Source organism: Anabrus simplex, chromosome 10 (assembly GCF_040414725.1).
Source record: "Anabrus simplex isolate iqAnaSimp1 chromosome 10, ASM4041472v1, whole genome shotgun sequence".
NCBI classification, from domain to species: domain Eukaryota; kingdom Metazoa; phylum Arthropoda; class Insecta; order Orthoptera; family Tettigoniidae; genus Anabrus; species Anabrus simplex.
This window is the reverse complement of record NC_090274.1, coordinates 19,445,621-19,466,292: the sequence shown is the minus strand read 5'-3', so window position 1 is coordinate 19,466,292 and position 20,672 is coordinate 19,445,621. Positions and strand designations below refer to the sequence as shown.

The window sequence follows — 20,672 nt, the reverse complement described above, 5'->3', positions numbered from 1 at the left end:
CCACTCTTGTGTTTATGTTGGAGCTCAGATGAACTTATCATCACACCTCTATTTTCAAACACTATGAGTAGGAACAGGGCTTTTGCATTTCAATGACAACGAGTAGGAACAGGTTTTTTTCTTTTCAATGACAATGAGTCTGAACGTTCAGAAAATGACAGACTTTACAAAGACCTTTTGTGGACATGTTTGTGACATCTTCCCAGAAATGTTACACCCCCAGGCAAAACCTTTCGCTTGACGAGGCTATAATTGGGTGGTGAGGACGCCTCAAGTTTAGGATATATAACCCGGGGACGTTGGTGAAATATGGCATAATGGTGAGGATGGTGTGTGAGGCATAGACTGGGTCATTCATAATATAAACATATACTCTATACAGTACTGGAACAGGAATCAAACTAAAGGAAATAGTTCTTTCCCTTTGTGAACCCTACCTTAGTCTCGGTTACCATATTTACAGGGATAATTATTACAATAGTGTTGATCTGGCTGGGGACTTTCTTCAGTACAAAACAAGAATCTGTGGCACCATTAGAAAGAATAGAGGCTTGCTAAAAGATCTCAAAGAAGCAGTGCTAAAATTGAAGACTGGTGAGAGGGAGGCTCGACGATCAGGTGATGTCTTCTTAGCCGCTTGGAAAGACAAACGGGTGGTAAATATGATATCCACTGTCCATGCAGATAACATGACCCCAATGCAGTCAAAGAGGGATGGGAAAAGTAGAGAAAAACCAGCATGTGTTGTAGAATATAACAAGTTTATGGGAGGTGTTGACAGGAGTGACCAGTATAGGGCCTATTATCCATTTGCAAGGAAGACAATGAAGTGGACAAAAAAAGTTTTTATGCATTTGATGCTCATAGGACTGTTCAATTCATTTATAATATTCAGGAATGGACCATGACAAGGAAAACATTTAGGGAATACCTTCCGGACATGGCTCGAGGACTACTTACTGATTCACATTCAAAATCACACATGGACAGTGTCAGTACCGAAGACCAGCAATCAGAAGCTTCATCGTCCATAAGACCTCTAGCAAGGGACCCAGGATGAAGATTATCTGGTGATGTGTCAAAGTACCAGATGAGCCCCATTCCCCCAACTTTGAAGAAGAAGAATCCTACAAGACACTGCAGTGTGTGTCTGAAGAATGGAAAGTGAGGGGAAAGCCAGTATCTGTTCAATTTGCAAGGTCACGCTGCGCAAGGGGAACTGTTTTACCCAGTATCATACAATGAAGAATTATTACTGAGGTATGTACAATCTATGTTGGAAATTTCATGCTTATTTGTGAAAGGGTTTTGAAAATACAAGAGATCTGTTTCATGTATGTAGTAACTGCTAGTAGACTCTGAAAATGGCCAGACTGCAGGGATCATAGGCTAGCGGAGTGACCAGGACCGAAAGTGTTAACAGAAAGTTTTAAATTTTTGGGTGTTGAAGGACCTGCTTTATTTTTGGAATAAGAAGTTAACTGCAGTTCTACAATCAGAGACGGAAGGCAGTGAGGCGGGTGTTGGAAAACAAGTCCGAGGTGTGTAAAATCGACCTTGGAAACATCCATAGCTCCTTTTCCGATACATTTTCTAATGAAAATTTACACGAAAGGGAAACTTACCCTTCAAAAATCACTGAAGCGGAGCGTGTGGAAATCAATGAAACGTTCGTGCCCACCGTGTCGAAGGAGGAAATTACCGCTGCCGTCCATCATATCGCAGTGGATACTGCACCGGGCCCGGATCGTGTTTTGATGAGAGCCCTTAAAGACCACGACGTACAGGCTATCATCGCAAAAATAGCAACCAAAATGGTACAAACTGGCGAAATTCCCGAATGTCTGCGGAAGGCACGAACAATTTTGCTATATAAGAAAGGCGATCCGAAGGCCGTATCGAACTGGCGACCCATCACTATCTGTTCAGTCATTAGGAGGGTAATAGAAAGAGTACTTGACAGTCGCCTACGTGAGTACATCCACTATAATGAACACCAGCGAGGATTCTGTTCAACTCCAGGCACCATTATAAATACTTCCATTCTCGGCGCATCGTTAAAATCTGCTAAACAGAGGAAAGAAGACATCACGGTAATTTTCTTGGACATTCGAAAGGCATTTGACAATATCGGTCACAGCCACCTTCTAAAAACTCTACAGTCTGAAGGAATACCTTCACAACTCAGAGACATAATTTTCAACCTTCAGACCGGGAACGTCACTCAAATCGAAACGCAGAAGGGTAGAACAAAACCTATCCCTATAAAGAGAGGTGTGATGCAGGGATCTCCATTATCACCAGCCCTCTATAACTTAGCCGTAGATCATATCTTAGACGAGCTAAGCGAAGATAGTCTCTCGCGGCATTACGGGGCATCTCTGTCACCCGAACTACCATCCATAACCGTAATGGGCTTTGCCGATGACACCGTCATCATTGGGAAGAACAAAGAAGCCGCCTTAGATCTTATTCGACTAGCCCGCAGGAGGTTCGAAGAAATTGGTCTTGATATCAATCCACAGAAGTGTACAGGGATATGTGTAATCCGAGGTGAGTTGAAGCAAGGGTCGCTATCCGTGGAAGAAGACTGTAGCATTGACTTAATCGGAGACGGCAAACAAATTCGTTACCTTGGAACTACCTTCAGGGATACTCTAGTGTTCGACGAGACTGCTGTAATGAAAGACCTTCAGAATAAGCTCCAACTTCTAACATCGTCGCCACTGCTTAAGGAAGACCAAAAGCTCATAGTACTAAATTCCTCAATCTGTCCCACCCTGATATACCCTTTCCTGACATGCAGTTTCAAGAAAATTGCACAGAAATTTTTATCCGATAGCGATAAAATGATTAAAAGTGCAACAAAGGAGATATTGCAGTTGCCGACGGATACCCCAGATGGCATGATGTACACCGGAAAGAAATACAAAGGACTCGCTCTGTTTAAAACCTCGTGGGAAGTTTACCTACAATGCATTAATGCCTGCAATATCTTGCTGAAGACTAAACATCCACTTGGTGTCGCTTCGAGGGATTGTCACACGGAGAGTCGGGAATGTATAGAACGCCTAAAACTAACAAACGCTGATACCCAGAAAATAACTGCCAAGAACGGCCTGTACGATACCTAAGAAGATCCGTCAAGAGCTACGAGAACGTGAATTCACCTCCTGGTGTTCACTACCGCAAAAGGGACTCGGAGTACAACTTTACAAAGAGTATACACCAGCAAATTCTTGGGTGCGAGATCATACCGGACTGTCTTGTAATGAGTGGAGAGAGGCTATAAAGATGACTGCTAATGTTTCTGCGGTGCGCTCGGTGCCAGGCAGATCCCTGGACAACAACCTCTGTCGGCATTGCCACGGAGAGAAAGAAACTCTTAGTCATGTCCTGGGATTCTGCACACGCGGGGAACTCCTTAGAAACACGCGGCACCACCAGATAAGATCCTTCATTGCCGCAGAACTGAGAAAGAAGGGATTCAGTGTACATGAGGAGGTACACGGACTGGCCGTAAATGGTAGTTCGCACAGAATTGACATCATAGCCTTTAAAGAAAACAGCTCTCAAGGATTCATATTAGATCCGACGGTCAGGTTCGAGCACCATAGCGGTCAGCCAGAGGAGGTTAATCTAGAAAAGATTAAAAAATACAAACCAACTATCCCTTACTATAAATCCAAATACCACCTTCAGGAAATTGAAATAATAGGGATAATGGTCGGAGCACGCGGTACCATACCTCGTCACTTCGTCGCCACATGGAAGCGCTTCCAACTCCCAATGAAGTTCATCCCGGAAATCGCGACCCTCGTCCTCCGAGCCTCCATCAAGATCATGAGGCACCACCTCTACAGCTAATTTTGAATGTTCTTTTATTAATACATATGTACATAAAATTGATATGTTTTACCTTGTTCTTAGCGGCAGCCTGTAAATACAGGAGGTCTTTCCAAAATAAATGGAAATTGTACTTATTCAACATTCAAAATAAATGCCAAAGAAAATAATATACACTTAACACATAGTACATAGAAGAATAAATGAAAAATTATGGAATAGCAAGACCAAGATTAAATGGATCACAGAAATTAAGGAGGATATTAAAGAACTACAAATAACAAAAGACAATTTCAAAAACAAAACAGAAAAAATTAAGATACTTCAAGACACACACACCAGGCTACAGACCAAAATCAACAGAACAAAGGAAGACAGCATCCCTCAGAATGAAAAAATATTGGGCTGATAGAAAATCAAGAAATCCTTTGTATAATTTAAGAGTGGTCCAATGTAGGCCAAAAAATGTAAAATAAAATAAATAACATAGTAAGCTAACCAACAAGAAATTGAAACACTGCACTGTCACGCACAATAATTTATAAGTACGTCACAATATTATTCATAAGTTTGACGAAATCACGTTATCCATAAGATTTACAACTAGACGCTGCACTGTTGCAGGTTTGATGTTACACGACACTTCACTGCTTAAGAAATGATTGATGGAGTTCGGTGTGGGCTCATCTAAGAGTGTGACTGTGAACAAATATTTGACTACGAGATCCACAGTTGATGAAGTTTGAGGTAGGGTAATCCTGGCAGCAGGGTGAGACAGAAAAATACCACGTGTCAGACTATTCAGGCGCTTCATTGACTGATCTGAAATCAACTCAAAGGTGAATCACAACACTGAAAGCTTGGGAGTCCCCTGAAGAAATGGAGGTCACGTCATACCGTACATGTCCAGGAGATGAGGTATATTCAAACAGGAGGAAAAATACTTTTGCATACAAAATCTGAACATTTCCAATAATAAAAAATGTTCATTTAAAAATTTTTCAGAACCACATATAAAGCATACGGTTTGACATTTTAACTGTACACCGTACATATAGGGTTGAAAACCATAAATGTATGGTTGGCAATGCTGGCTAAAGCTTGATATGTTGAGCACTTCTGTTCACTAAGCTATATAACTACTAATATGCATTTTAGTCCCTTTTTGTAATGTTGCGCTGATCACTTTTAAATGTGTATCTACATCACTAATGTATTATGTGTTATTTAAAACCTGTACGATATTAAGAAATGGGAGGTGCATCTGTAATATACACAAAAAATTGTTAAGAGAAGTATAATTTTATCTCTGGCAATTAACCCTGTGCTGTTTCTAACGCTACAGAACACTCGAGTTTTATGATCTTGTCACACAAACGGTCATTAGAAGTGTATTGACAGAAATATTGAAGGGTCTTCTGAAACCCTGTTGCATTCCCATGACTTGGCAAGCTCTCAGCATCTTATTGACAGTCTTTCATGTGTATTTCACAAGCAGATCTAGTTTATAAATATTGTCTTCCAGTTAAGAGATTATTTATGTTCATACCATATCGTCTTCTTATTGTAGAGTGGTGTCAAAAGATTTGAAAGAATGCGAAATTGGAGATGTGTTGGAAATTAGTGGAGATAGTGAACTTTCCAGCGGTGGTTCACAATTGAATAGCTCGTTGTTGAAATGCACTATGTCCAATTTTTAAAGTTTTGAGATAAACACAAAAAACTATTTTTCTGCTCTTTTATTGTAATATGAGACATAATTGTTTGTGCAATGTAAAGTACACAAACACGCCGTTATAATAACGTAAAAATTGTATTGTTCCGTATGCTACTAACACTTTTACAGACAAAATACATAACTGGACTTAGTTCCTTTCAACATGGAACGAACACAACCTGTAAACGAGCAATAACATTTACGTTCTTGGTTTATTTCCTTTATTTTTAAATGAATATATGTACAATGCAATCATGAAAATTAAAGGTAACTTAAATGTAATAACTGTTATTTTCTTCAAACACACGGATTTGTTTATCATTTTGTTATGCGGTACGTTTATATAAACCCATTATTAATAAAACAGCTGCACTATAGTCACAGATATCGAGGAACAAAAGCATATTAGCAAAACAAGTAATACTGTTCGAAAAGACAGGTAAACCTTTTCCACTGACACGGCCATTCTAGTAATTCATCAAAGAATGCTTTACTCGCCTCAGAAGTCGTTACATAACGATGAGCCTTCTTGAGATCATCCTTTTTCGTTGATTTCATTGGACTATACTCCCAATGAAGGGACGAGCAATCACTCTGCCAGGATGATCTGCAGAATACTGGAACTCGGAAAACGATGCAGGAACAAACACCACCTTCGCAGTTCTAGGAACGTCCTTTCCTGTTGATTCATCACTTAGAGTTGTTTTCCTATAATGCTTAGGCCACCACGCATCCACAATGATGTCGGTTCCTTCGAGACCATTTTTATCGTAACATCCTTTTTTGCGTTAGCAATGGTTGTACAGTATTCTTTTTTGGAATGTAGATTCTGTCGCAGTGCTTAATTTGTTTCTTGAAAACACCAAAATCCCTATCGCAAGGCAGGAAGGACTGACCTCTAATAGGGAAGCAGTGAATAATTTCCTCGAATCGTTTATCTTCGACCAAGCCCATGCAGAAACGAATAAATGAATGATTCCTATTTTGGCCTGGACACGCATCCGAGTACAAGTGAAGTTTCTTCGTACCTGGTTTAATCTCGTTGGCGAGATAGTCCAATATGAATGTGCACACTTCATTGGCCCCTTTCTTGGCCTGTCCCTCATGATACATGTATACTTTGGAATTATTGTCTTGAAGGTTGTGTATTGTAAATACATGTACCCATAGCTGCCTTAGGTAGAATATTTCCTGAACAGGTGTATGAGGTACAGGTAAATTTTGCATGTAGTCAAAGGCAACACTGGTTGTATCATCAGACTGGCAGGATTCTGAGCATGAGTTCATAGAAGAATAAAATTTGTGACTTCTGCGCTTGTGAATATTTAGCTCACTTGCTGCTGCTAATTTAACATTTTGTGATAAGTGCAGAGGCTTCATTTTGACTTGATGTTCTTCGCAGATACTGCACACATCTATTTGGAGTCTACCGAATCTGTAGCCAAAGTTCTTATTGAAGTAATCAACATAAAATATATATTTTACTTCAAGATTAGGATTTCCTCACAAAATAAATCATGCATTTTTTTAAGGTTCAGCCTTGCATCCAAATAGTTTACTTCTTTACCCCCATAATGAGAAGTTTTGACTGGAAACTTGAGAATGTGGTCCCAAATTTCAGTGCAGATTTCACGTGATATAATATGCGTCTTCTTATTGAATCCTCTCTCGTCCACTGGGCTTTCGCCTTTCGCCAACAGCTTGGCAATCCTGAATACACGCTTGTGTGTTACTCCGCATAAACTAATGAATGCATTCCTACAGACCTGCAGACGCTCCTGATTTCTAAGAAAAAAATATGTATACGGTGATTCACGTTCCACTTTTGATCGTTCTCCATCTTAATTAACAGCCCTTGGTCTTCGCCGTTTAATGGGATGCCATTCAGTCAGTCTCTGTAAGTGGATATCCTGTTCATTTTTGGTTTCATAATCGTAAAAAGCACTAAATATCTGCAGCCTCATTTCTTCTTGTAATATATTGAAGCAGTGACGCTTGCACCTAAAACAAATAAGGTACCTAAGTAAATTCTTTGCCCGACATCCATTAAGTAATCATAACTTCAGTATCAATAATCGTTCTAATCCCTTTTATGGAAGTGAAATGGTTGAACAGATAATATCTAGGTAAAAATGATAATTTCCATCATACCTGTATGGAGGTCCAATACTTTTCTGAGGAACTGCCTTTCCTACATAGCTTGTATATGCAGTACCCTTTACCCTTGATCGCTTTACTTTATTCCTGGCATAATTTTCTCCGTTGCGTTTACGTTTCTTTCCTGCCATAACTTTGTTGTCCATGATGAAAATAGAATACGGCAAGAAGAAAAGTAATATTATGCAGAGCGCAACAACCACGTAGGATATGTTGTCACTGACAACACTCGATATCTATGTAAACAAATGAAACAAGCGCGCCAATCTTGACATCCGAGACACAGCTGCACTCTGCATAGATTGGTTGGCGCTGGTAGACATTCCGGGTTGAAATGCACTAATTGCAGGACTAAGTTCCTTTCAACACCAAAACATGCATTTTGCTTCTTAGAATGCAAAATCACTGTAAAACGAATTTGTCAAAAATGTGCATATATATATGGAAATATGGGAAAATAATGCTGCAGTGTTGCCAACTTATATTTTCAAGATCCACAAAATACTACTAAAAAATCGCTAGCATTCCGTCAAGAAATCAGATCTCAAATAATGAGCAATAATAATAATAATAATAATAATAATAATAATAATAATAATAATAATAATACAGACCTTAACCAGCACTACGTCCAGGGTGAAATTCAGGGGAGAAATTTCGAACGTCTTCGAAATCAAGACTGGTGTTAGGCAAGGGGATGGACTATCACCACTTCTCTTCAACTGCGTTCTGGAGAAAATCATTCGGGAATGGCGCAAGGAGATGTGCAAGGAAGAGGTTGAGAATGGCCTTAGAATAGGATATAAAAAAGATGATCTTATCATAGACTGCCTAGCTTTTGCAGATGACCTAGCGATCTTTTCTGATTCCCTAGATACTGCTGAAAAACAAATTAACCAACTGAGAATCCAAGCAGCAAAAGCTAGCCTCCAAATCTCTTTCCAAACAACAGAGTTTATAACCAACATCAAGCCAGCTCCCAGAGAGCTCACTGTGGAACAGGGAAAAATCAAGCAGGTGGAAAAGTTTAAATACTTAGGCGAGTGGATAGTACCTAACAACTCTGAGAAAGAAGCAATCATGTGCAGAATCAACAAGATGGAGGTGGCATATCAGCTGACTAGGAATGTCTACAACAAAAGATCAGTGTCCATCAACGCCAAGTTTAGGCATTATTGTTCGGTTGTACGCCCGGAAGCACTGTACACAGCAGAATGCCTTGCAATGAACAGAAAAGGTCTGATGGAGAAGCTAGAAGCTAAAGAAAAAAAAATCCTGAGAAAGATTCTTGGACCAATCAAAGAAAATGGTGAGTACAGGAGACGAAACAACAGCGATCTGTACCAGCATATGGAGAGGATAACGGACACGATTCGGAAAAGGAGGATTAATTTTTATGGCCATATAGCACGCATGAGCACACATAGACAGACCAATAGGATCTTTTCCTACTTTCTTAACAAGAAAACCAAGAGACCCTGGTTTATCGAAGTTGAAAAAGACCCTCAAGAAGTAGGAATCACACTCGAAGACATCCAGAAACGTGCTCCTCTCCAGAAAAAGCTCCAGGGATACAAGAGTTTCCAAGAAAGGCCAAAGTTGAAAACAGGCAAGAAGTGGACTGATGAAAGAAAGGAGGCTCACAGAACGAGAATGCGCGAGTACTGGGGAAGAATTAAAGCTCAAGGATGCAAACGGTTGAAATAATGTGGTCCACAGCAGGCCGAAACGAAGAAAGAAAGAATAATACAAGTAAATGTCTGCACTCACCTGATCTGTGAGTTTCACCGGGATTAACCCCCTGCCTGCGAGCCGGCAAGCTAAAACTTGTAGGCGTTTTAGTGCCGGATGCAAACTTGGTGAATCCCCTACCTCAAGGGCCACAACAGAACAGGCTAGTTTATTAAACGATCTTTCTTCATAGCATAAATATAAATGCTACTACTCTCTCATAGTTGCATTATCTATTGTCATTCATCAACTAAGAGATAAGTACCCTTTTCCCACACATTACAAATTTATAATACCATGGTCTCATAACATCAAATCCAAGTAATATGTTTTCCTCATGTGACTGCTAGCTCCTGACAAGAAATACGGAATAACTCGGAGACAGACTGGAGTGCAATAAAAAAAAAAAAAACTTAAAATGGATAAAACACTAAATTCCACTATAATAATTCTAGAACTCGACCAAAAAAATCCTCTCTCCGCTAAATGATATATTTCTCCGCCGACAGTCTTCTAATTCCGCCAACACTGTAATGCTGGTCCAAATCACAGAGCTGCTGGGAGTTCAGAATAAGATGTTTTGAATTATTTGCGGGATGGGAATTTCATGAGCTTGCAACAAAGCAATAAACGTATATAAATGGCGACTTTAAATTGAACGTTACTCAGAAATCACAAAAGTACCTACGGAGCCCTTAGCCGATTCCTTGTGCTAGACTATCCGACCTTGTTCTTTTCCAAACCTGACTGTATTAGGTTTGCAAGACCTATGAAGCCTTTCATTTTCATGTCCTTCCCTTCTTTTGCTGATACCTTCATTCTTCCATTTTCCTTCTGATTAGTGTGAAAGAGAGAATGGTTGTACTTCCTGTTAAAACATTATTCATAAACACCACAAAAATAAATATAATGTAGAACAGCAAATTCTTGCATGCCTCAAGATTTTGCAGACCAATAAACAAATATGTACAGCATTCCCTTTTCCATTAAGTGGCCATGAGTAGCGTATACCTGCCATCCAAACAGGTTAGCGGAGATAGTGTGGGAAAAGGAAATATACTCGCATTGCATCCAAATGTTTGAAGAGCACTACACTTCATGATCAAGCATATATATATATTAAATTTTGTGATGAGGAAAATGGTATTAAAATACCATACAACAGAATGTGCCATCAACATGTTGGTCTGAGTAAAGTGACAATATGAAAAATCTGGTAAAAAAGGCAACGAAACTGAATGGCATGTTAAACTAATCTCTACTCCAGAGACATTAAAGACTACCTAAAAATAAGAAAGTGATTGATGAATTTGACCAGAATGTAATAAGGAAAATATTGATATCATACAGAAACACCTAGAATACAATTATTGGTAAAGAGGGAGTGGCAGTGATTAATTTGATATTGAGAATGTAGATTACGAGTTTTGAATGCTCTAATACAGACACCACTAGCTCAACAGAAAAGTGCTGAACAGTGTAGCACAGAAAGTGCATTACCTATCAAATATGAGATATTCTTGATGATGATGCTTATTGTTTAAAGGGGCCTAACATCTAAGGGAGATATTCTTAATGTCAAAACTGTTTTCTCTGTAATACTTTAAGTTCACCATCAACAACAATGTCCCACTCCAGCCGCCCGGATGTGGTTAATATACTTTAAGTTATTAGTTGAAATTTAATTTTGATTGTAGCAGGACAAGATGATTTTGATAAAGAAAGACAACATGGGACATTAGAGCCTGCTAATGAATCCTGAAGAATGCAAAACCAGTTGTCATGCCTGCACGAGTGTACCATGGTATTTTGTTTCCTTGATGCCTGCCCACTCACCAACTAACAGTTAGGAACAGCAGCAGTCCTTGGGTAATTTAAGGTGAAGAGAGAAAAATGAATCTTTCCAGTCCATATATAAAATAATAATCCACTTTATTACAATTCGCTTATAAAACACCCAGAATACGTGGCAGAGAAGTGCTCTCACACAACAATCCATTATCTGCACAGTCCTCCTTTCGCTCTCACACCTTCTTCACGATCTGTACCACGTCTTCGTCATTCAACACATGATCTATACCGACCTTCTGCGGCTGATGTTTCACCGAAGTTCCCCATACCAGGGCACTGAAACAGAGAAATTTTAAGGTTGGAATGTGGAATTCTTCTGAGCTACATGAGAAATTATACACACAGGGGTTAGACATTTGAAATATACATCTACAGTGAGGGAGAATTTACTTTGTGATTGACAAAGAGTGGGCTGAAGTCACCGGGGTTGCCGTCTTTATGTTCACCAATAGCACAGCTTTTGATCACGCTGCCCAGCGTTGGTTGGTCTTACAGAGTTCCTTCAATACTCGATAGTGGCAAGTTCTAAGGCAATCATGATTTACTCTGTTCTGTACATACAAGATACAAGCAAGATCGATGTTCTGTTTGTGCATGTTCTGATGTATAAGGAGTTCTGTAGTCAAATATGTTATTGCTGTGTAATAATGTCTTGCTCCAGAACAAACATGCTCAGAAAAGGTATCACTCTTTAAAGGCAACCTAGTGAATTGGTGTATGCTGTTAGGAAAGGAAAGCCTAGTGGTGAACCTCTTATTCCAGTTGATCAAGTTGTTGAAGGAACGGCTGCGGTACTGGAATTATACAATCATAATAAAAGTACAGGAATTGAACAAACAAGTGTGAAATAGAGAGCCACACAAATTCGTGAATAGTTTCGTCTGTACGACCCACGCAATGAAAACATGCGACAAAGTCATGCGGTACATCTGTGTTTCATAGTTGAGAAATGTCCGCCACCGTAGCGTAGGCCTACTGCAGTTCTGATGACGTCGCACAAATAGGTGAATAGTTTTGTGTCTGACCCGCGCATTGCAAGCACGCAACAGTCATGTATATATATGTCTGTGCTTTGTAGTTAAAAATGTCCACCAGCGTAATGGTTAGCACAATTAGCTGCCATTCTCGGGAGCCTGAGTTTGATTCCTGGTACCGCGTTGCTAGAGATTTACGAATGGCAGGAAGATTGATTTACAGTAAAAATGGTACACGCAACTCCCTTCCACTGGGGGCCTGTCTAAAAAAGAGTTGCACCACCTCGGGATGAGGAAACGCGTTTACTTTAGTTTGAAATATTCCCGGTTGTTGCTAGGCCTATTAATATAGGCAGGCGAGCTCATTAACAAAGTGATCGTTTAATATCTCGTAACTCGGGCCAATATAGGGTTTCTTGGGAGAGAAGTAGGTTTAAAACGTGATAACAACAATCCAAAAATATTGGTTTTTGTGTCCCCACTTTCAACGATTTTCAGAGACGCCAAACAAAACATACTAGGGTGTGTGTTAATAAAAATGGGAGACAAGGAAGTGCAAAATTAAACATTACGCATTACCACCACACCTGTAGATATCCATAAATGCGGCAAACTTTCCTGTTATTTAATTTTACTCTTTCCGTCGTGGAACTTTTGGCTCTATCCAGGCGATAGCATTCCTAACCTAAACAATGCGGTATCTCTTATCTCATTAACAGCTGTTTAGGTAAATCCTGATGTGATAAATGTAGAGAACAAGCATGAATATACTTAAAAATAAGGGTCTGGCTTTCAACAGCCGCAGTCATCAAAAGAATGCTTCCAGTCACTATGTATTACATTCGGAAATACAACTCATAACATACGCTAGTTATCAGCTGGTGGCTTGGCACACTTTCAACATCACGTCTTTATTCAGAAGGAGTGGCTTCTGCTACACATGCATCAGCTGGGAATATCAGAGACCATCTCCAGAAAACATTTGGGAATAGCTTCACACAGTTTGGACTCTATAGTCGGGAACAAAACTATTTTTAAAAGGTTCAAAAAGACGGGAACTTGAATGCTCTTGGTCTCGATTGCAGTGCATGGCTGACGAGATGGCAGTGAAGATGACGTCACTTGGAATGACGACATGCCACAATTAAAATGAAAGCAGTGATCAGGTTTACTGTGTGGTAGACCTACTGCTCAACTGACAGAGACGAATGACTGGCCATTGAGTTATTTTGTATCAATATTGCCTAGTATGATAATACGATACCCTTATCCCTTTTCTCCACGGCGTCGAGTATGAAGCGAGATGAATCTTCGTAGCGAGTTTTTACGACCGTATGCCTTTCCTGACATCGACCTCACCAGAGGAACTGATGAGATGAAATGAATGACGTGATATGAGTAACTAAAACGGATTATATTTACTTTATATGTAAGCCTAAAAGTTGTGTTCACCATTTATTGACTTTTTACATTTAGAAATACTGCCTTCCAACGAAAATAGCCAGTATAACTCAAATACATTCATAAGTTTGTTAAAGAACAGCGTAGAATGTTTGCATGTACAATTTATAGCTCTTTATAGCATAGAAGTCGTGTGTTCACTGCACAAAATTGAGGTTATCACATATTGGACCCCCTTTACTTTTTTTGGCTGTAAATGTGGGGGAAAAAAAAGGGGTCTAATACGCGAGTAAATACGGTATATAATTGTAAATATAAGAAAGAGGAAGAGGGCTGTGGAAAGCAGAACTGAATGAACACCAGTTTGATGAAATGCCCCATAAATCTGCATCTTTTGCTTCATAACATCAATGTCTGTATCCTTCATTGTGGTGGTTCTGCAGAGCATATTATGAGCTGCGCCGGATGCAGTGGCAGTATATGTAATATTGATGGCAAGATTAAAGCTGGAAATATTGATAAATACTGATAAAAGAGAAGATTTATAAAACCTTTCTTTTGATGTATTGTAAAGCGTTGTTCATGGTAGCATTCACTTGATTGTTTGTTTATGTCTGGTACTTCCAATAATGTAAAGACTGATAAATCCTTGGAAGAGGATGAAAAATGGGTTCTCACATAAATTGATGCAATTTGCATCTTCTGATAACAGAGATGATAATCCTTCATGACCACTGCCTAGGCAATGCATGTCATGCTCATAATTTTGTAAACCTCATCATTCTTGAAAAGTCGTATAAAGAATTACATAAAATTTATGGTAATTATTCAAAATTTAACTGAATATCTTCATAGAGGTATTACGAACATTACAAAAATACACTTGTTTGTCCAACCCTTGTCCCGTTTCAGTACAGGGTCAGGAATGAGGTGAGGTGAGATGAATCTGTCGTGGCGGGATTTTATGATCAGATGCCCTTCCTGATGTCAAGTCTCATCAGAGGTGTTAATGAGATGAAATGAATGACGCTATATATGACAGTAAGAAAGGAGAGGGTGAAACCCGGTGCTGGCACATAGCCTTCTCCTGTCGAATAGCACCAGGAGGTCTGCACAAGGCGTAACGACCCCATCCGATAGACGAATCACCCTCAACAGTGTCATATGCCCTCACTCCACATGAGCACTGCGGAAGGGTTTAGAATTTAATCCAGGCTTTTGGAACGCAATCTAGTGATTAGAAATTGTTTACCACCACCTCCCCTACCCTGCCAAACAACATTCTGATGGTGAAATTTTTCTGACCAATGGGACTCGAACCTGTTAACCACGTTCTCAGACCACTTAGACTTTAACACCTTAACTATCATGGCCCCCGGGTGGGGTTATAAAAAATACACTGAGAAGATAAAAAGTGTAATTCAATCTGAAATTTTAAAAATACCATTCGCATATTTTTTAAATGGGAAAAATATAACTTGGCAGGATTAATAGTCAGCAACGGGTGATAGCGTTACTTTACTGTAACAAAAAAGGAACTGTAACATAAATAATGGCTACAAATAACATTTTAGACAATTTTGTGTTATAAGTATCGTTAGAAATTATGTTACGTTGAGTAGCAGTGTCACGAGACTTTGTCATTCAGTTACAAGTAATCTGTGTAAAATAGTTTGCATCCACATGATCAACCATAAAAATTGCTAGTTTTCAACACCTAAAGCATTGACAGTTAACAGCAAACAGAGTTTTTCTCAAACTTACATAATGATATAATAACAAAGTGATAGCAATAAATAAAATAATTAAAATACAGCAGATATCTACCAGATGTAAATGTACCGGGGCACAAAATTAATTGTTCACTGAACTCCAATTAGTCAGTTGGCCATGAAAGTTGCTTGTTTTCACCACAAAGTAATGCTGCTAGTTCAACTGTTTCAAGGTAAATGGTACACTCAGATTTCACCCATCACTGCACTTTCAGGTTCCCTATTTAACTGTGTGCTAGAAAAATGTAGAACAGATTTCTACCTTCAGAAATGTAATTAGGAGAATGTTCTGCCTTGATCACTCCATTTTAGCCTGGCATCGAAAGTGACTTAGCCAAGTATTCTACTTACTATTTGAATTCCTTTGCTATCGATCGATGCAGTTTGTTGCAGAAGTCCTCCACAGTTAAACGGTCGGAATGGAGAACCACAGGCGAGTCATAGTCTGGGAGCTGTCCTTTTGGTTTGGTGTAACTGAAATTGTAAACATTAGCATTAGCAACTGAACATCACTTTAACCACGACTGCAGCCAATTTTGATAAATTTGTGGGTGTCTAAAAGAAAACTACCGTTGGTATCGGAAGTCAAGAAAGAATACTGATACAGATGGTGAGTTTTAGCATTTTGTAGTACATTTGTACTTTAGCGTTTTATAGCATTTTGAAGTGAACATAGAATTTGAGGTAAGTCTGCAAAAGTAGTCTTTTGATAATGTTAAAATTAAAATTTCATTTGCATACAACCAATAGTAATCTATAAATTATAATGAAACAGCATATTTATTTTAAAATGATATAGGCTAAAGCATAAGAGAAAAAACAAAACAAATGTATACTGATGCAAAATCAGAATAGAAAGAAAAATTCACTGAATTAAGTCGAGTCATATTGAAGAATCAGTGGCTTGTAAACATTAGTGTTGGTAACCATCCTGTGTCTGTATTTAAGCTTAACAGTCCAGGGCTGCACAAAGTTTTCAGAACAATAAAAATACCAAGATTCACATTTACATAGCATTTCAGTGTTAATTTTGCATTTTGAGTAAATTTTGTGTTGTAATGCATTTTCAAAACACATTAAAAAGGGGTTTACAGGTTGTGAGCAAAGAAAATACAGAAGTACAGGATACTGTAACAAATGATTGGATTAGCAAAATACTGATATAGATGTTGATTTCCCTGAAATATTTATCCCGAATGAATACATTTATAATACCAATTAAATGGTCCGTTATTGGACATTATAAATTTTCCAGCTAACTCATTCCTGGTTGCCAGTGTTTCGCCCCAGTGTGCTAAGTTGGGCTCATCAGTTGGCAAATAGCACACCTACCAAGACGCATGGCCAGTGGCATAGCAATATTAACCCTACAACTGGCAATGTTAAATCTTGTGATGGCAGCCATATTTGGCAGCTTTCACTTGTCTAAACAAAATGCAAAATATCCACAAAATATTAAATAAATCTACAAAGTTTTATATATCTATGCAAAGCTAATACACTGAGGATTGTCATGGTGACACAAAATTACATAAATGTTTAGACTAGAAAAATGTATAGTCTGTTCAAAAAGTGTAATTCCTAATTTCAAAATACCAACATTTTCAATAATATGTACACAAAACTGGAACATGTCACAAACAAACCGAGATATACAGATTGTCAGTAATATATCTGTAATGTACCAGCAAATGTTTTATCACTTTGAGAGGTATATTCTTGAAAATATTACGAAAAATGTATTGGCATGCTATCATTTGGAGGCGTGACCTTAGACCATGTTATGATACATTGCTTTATGGAAGGTTGTCATCACTTTCACATTCCGATATTTGATGCGAAGTAATAGTAAACATTCCAAATCTGACTCTGAATCTGTTGGTTCATTCTCAATTACCTCAAAGTTACATGTATCACTTTCATCTTCTAACACATTTCGCGCCACTTCATTACTAATTTTCCGTAATGAAGTGAAGATGCCATATTTAGACACACACTGTACTAAAAATGTATATAATCAAATCAAATAATATATATAGAAGTAAATAACTCGCACCAAACGGAAATCTATGAAATAGAATAGCAAAGCAGAGCCCGTGAAGGTTTGTTTTCAAACACTACAGAAATCGTGCTCAAACAGATTGTTGGAAAAGTATGCTCACTTATTTCTGCGAAACTGCGCCCAAAGAGGTTGTAAATAAGAATGAAACTGAACTCACGGCTGCTGTGGACATCGAGAACGACAAGAAGTAGAGGAAATATGAACATGTCGAATATTTGACAGTACCACTACAGCAGGGACCAAAGTGTCTAATATTTGACAGTTGCCAGTTCTAGGATTACGGAAAGCAAGAAAGTAAACATCAAAATTCTTCATTAATATTAGCTGTACTGAAAAACTACATAATAAAAGTTGTCAAAAATATAATTTATACTGTATTTACTCATGTATAACATGCACCCTAATTTTTGATACGGAATTGAGGGAGAAAAATAATCCCTGCATCGGCTCCTCTTTATCTGTCAGGATAAATGCGACAAAGTAAATCCTGTGGCACGCTCTTAGCTCAGGGTTGAAATCTCTCCCCATATCTTAGTCGCAGCAGCCACACGTTTTGTATGAGCCAGTAATTAATGCAATAACAGATTCTAGGGTATTCCCTGACCTAATGATACTGTTGAACTGCCTCCAGTTTAAGTATATTCTATGCGTGAGATGTAAGATACTGTGACTTGGCATAAAACTAAGTTATGAAGAAGGATTAGAGTTTTACAGCAAGTTTTAAATTTCAAGTGAATCAAGGTAGTCACGCTGTGGGCCGAGAATTTAATGTAACGAAGTTTAATGTAGAAACAGAAAGTTGCTCTTGAAAATACCAATTAAATCAAGAAAACCATTCTGGGGAGGGGGGGCAAACGTTTCCTGAGGTTTAAATGAACTGCTTCGGTGCGAGATGATGCATATGGTGCTTTATACGAAATGGTACAATTTAAAGCACGGTATTAGCCGTATGGAATTGACGGCAGGCCGTGGCTACATAGTCCGATTCAGGAAGAGGGTTCACAACTAGGTATTTTTTATTTTCCACCTTGTCGATACATTAATTGCTTAAGGCAACTTATTGGTTAAAAGTGGTACATGTTTCGTAAATTATTAACATCTTCAGCCACATAACACTGTTTAGATGAAAAATTCATATACTGAAATCTTCATAAGTTAATTTTAAGAATACTTCCTCTCAAACATTGATACTTTGTCAATATATGAATTTTTCATCTAAACAGTGTTATGTGGCTGAAGATGTTAATAATATACGATACATGTACCATTTTTAACCAATAAGTTGCCTTAAGCAATTAATGTATCGACAAGGTCGAAAATAAAAAAAATACTTAGTTGTGAATCTGTTAACGTGCGATACGGACCATGAAGCTGACTTTATGTAATCAGGAAGAGGAAGCAGAAATGGCAGGTCAGTGTGTTTGTCTCCTGCAAACTTTAATACTCTTGTTAATATCCAATAAAAGGTTACTGAACATAATAAAATGCAATCTAATAATGTTATTGGCTTTACGTCCCACTAACTACTTTTATGGTTTTCGGAGACGCAGAGGTGCTGGGATTTAGTCCCGCAGGAGTTCTTTTATGTGCCAGTAAATCTACTGACACGAGGCCGACGTATCTGAGCACCTTCAAATACCACCGGACTGAGCCAGGATTGAACCTGCCAATTTCGTGTTAGAAGGCCACAACTGTCTGAGCCACTCAGCCTGGCAAAAATGCAATTTTTTTCTTTTTCTTTTACAATTTGCTTTACGTCGCACCGACACAGATAGGTATTATGGCAGGGATGGGATAGGAAAGGCCTAGGAGTGGGAAGGAATTGGCCGTAGCCCTAGTTAAGGTACAGCCCCAGCATTTGCCTGGTGCAAAAATGGGAAACCACGGAAAACCATCTTCAGGGCTGCCGACAGTGGGGATCGAACCCACTATCTTCTGGATGCAAGCTGACAGCTACATGGCCCTAACCGCATGGCCAACTCGCCCGATATGCAATCTGTTATGTGAAATCGTGAGGCTAATAAAGTTCGATTTACAACCGTCCACATGTGACCTGCATCCTGAATTTTAAGCTCAAATTTTTGGGAGAGAGAAAAAAAAAAGGTGAGATGTACATTGTATGTCATGCATTTTTACTGTACGAGGAATAATAATAATGGAAATATTTGCGATGATCCAAATATCTCTCCAAATAATAGTTTTATCTAATCTGTACATGACAAATGTTGCAGAAATTCGTACATTTTTACTAAATGAGTTAAGATATTCATCAATTTAGATTTTATTGCTGACAAAATATTGCTCAGTCATCACAGTAACAAACAAACTGGTGGAAAAAGGACTAAAACTCCCATCTAATTAACACTTAAGTAAGACAAATTCTTAATCTACCTCGTTAGAAGTAGTACCAGTTTCGGGCAATATCTGACTCTCCTCAGTTACATATATAGACTCTTAAAAGTTAAAAAACACATTACATATAATCAATGATGTGACAAACAATATCAAGATTGCACCGTCTTTAAAACTAGTTGTTGAAAAAAGTACTAGTACAGTGCAATCTGTCCAATGACAATCAAAACTTTTTTAACTTCCCTTTAAAATTTTTTTCTCAGAATTCATAGGACATTTCTTAAAGACGCTTTTACGATTATACAGTGTGGATATTTTTTATTGAACCGATATATTTTAGGAGGGCTCACCTTAGAAGACAATTGTAATCTTGATATTGATTGTCACATCATTGTTTATATGTAATGTGTTTTTTAGTTCTTAAGTTTCTTTATATGTAGCTGAGGAGGGTCAGATATTGACTGAAATTAGTACTACTTCTAATGAGGTAGATTAAAGAATTTGTCTTACTTATAGTGGTGATTAGGTGGGAATTTTAATGAAGTCCTTTTTTCACAAGAAACTGGGAAATCAATATGGATAATGAAAATTATAAACTATGACAAACTGGTGAAGGTGGTGGTGGTGCACCATGTGGTCATTAGCTCTATTCATCACTAAGATGATAATAGTATGGCATCAGCTACTGTGTAGGTATTCTAGGCTGTCTGCACGTTCCATTTCGCAGCAAAACGGACCTCTGTTGGGTGCTCTATGGCTGGGTTTGCTTTCACAAATCCGACTACCTCTGCAGCTATCAGAATCACTTG

The 20,672-nt window shown here is 38.4% G+C and overlaps 1 protein-coding gene across 1 annotated transcript in view; it reads right to left on the bottom strand.

The window, feature by feature from the left end:
- Positions 1 to 11,364: 11,364 nt before the first annotated feature.
- The window catches only part of 128up (GTP-binding protein 128up), a 29,344-nt gene continuing 20,036 nt past the window's right edge, over positions 11,365 to 20,672 (bottom strand). Inside the window, exons 7-8 of the mRNA XM_067155017.2 lie at positions 15,801 to 15,923; positions 11,365 to 11,578 (exon numbers count right to left, since the gene is read on the bottom strand). Coding sequence (XP_067011118.1) covers positions 11,476 to 11,578; positions 15,801 to 15,923 — 226 coding nt within the window. The 3' untranslated portion in view covers positions 11,365 to 11,475. The remainder of the gene's footprint in view (positions 11,579 to 15,800; positions 15,924 to 20,672) is intronic.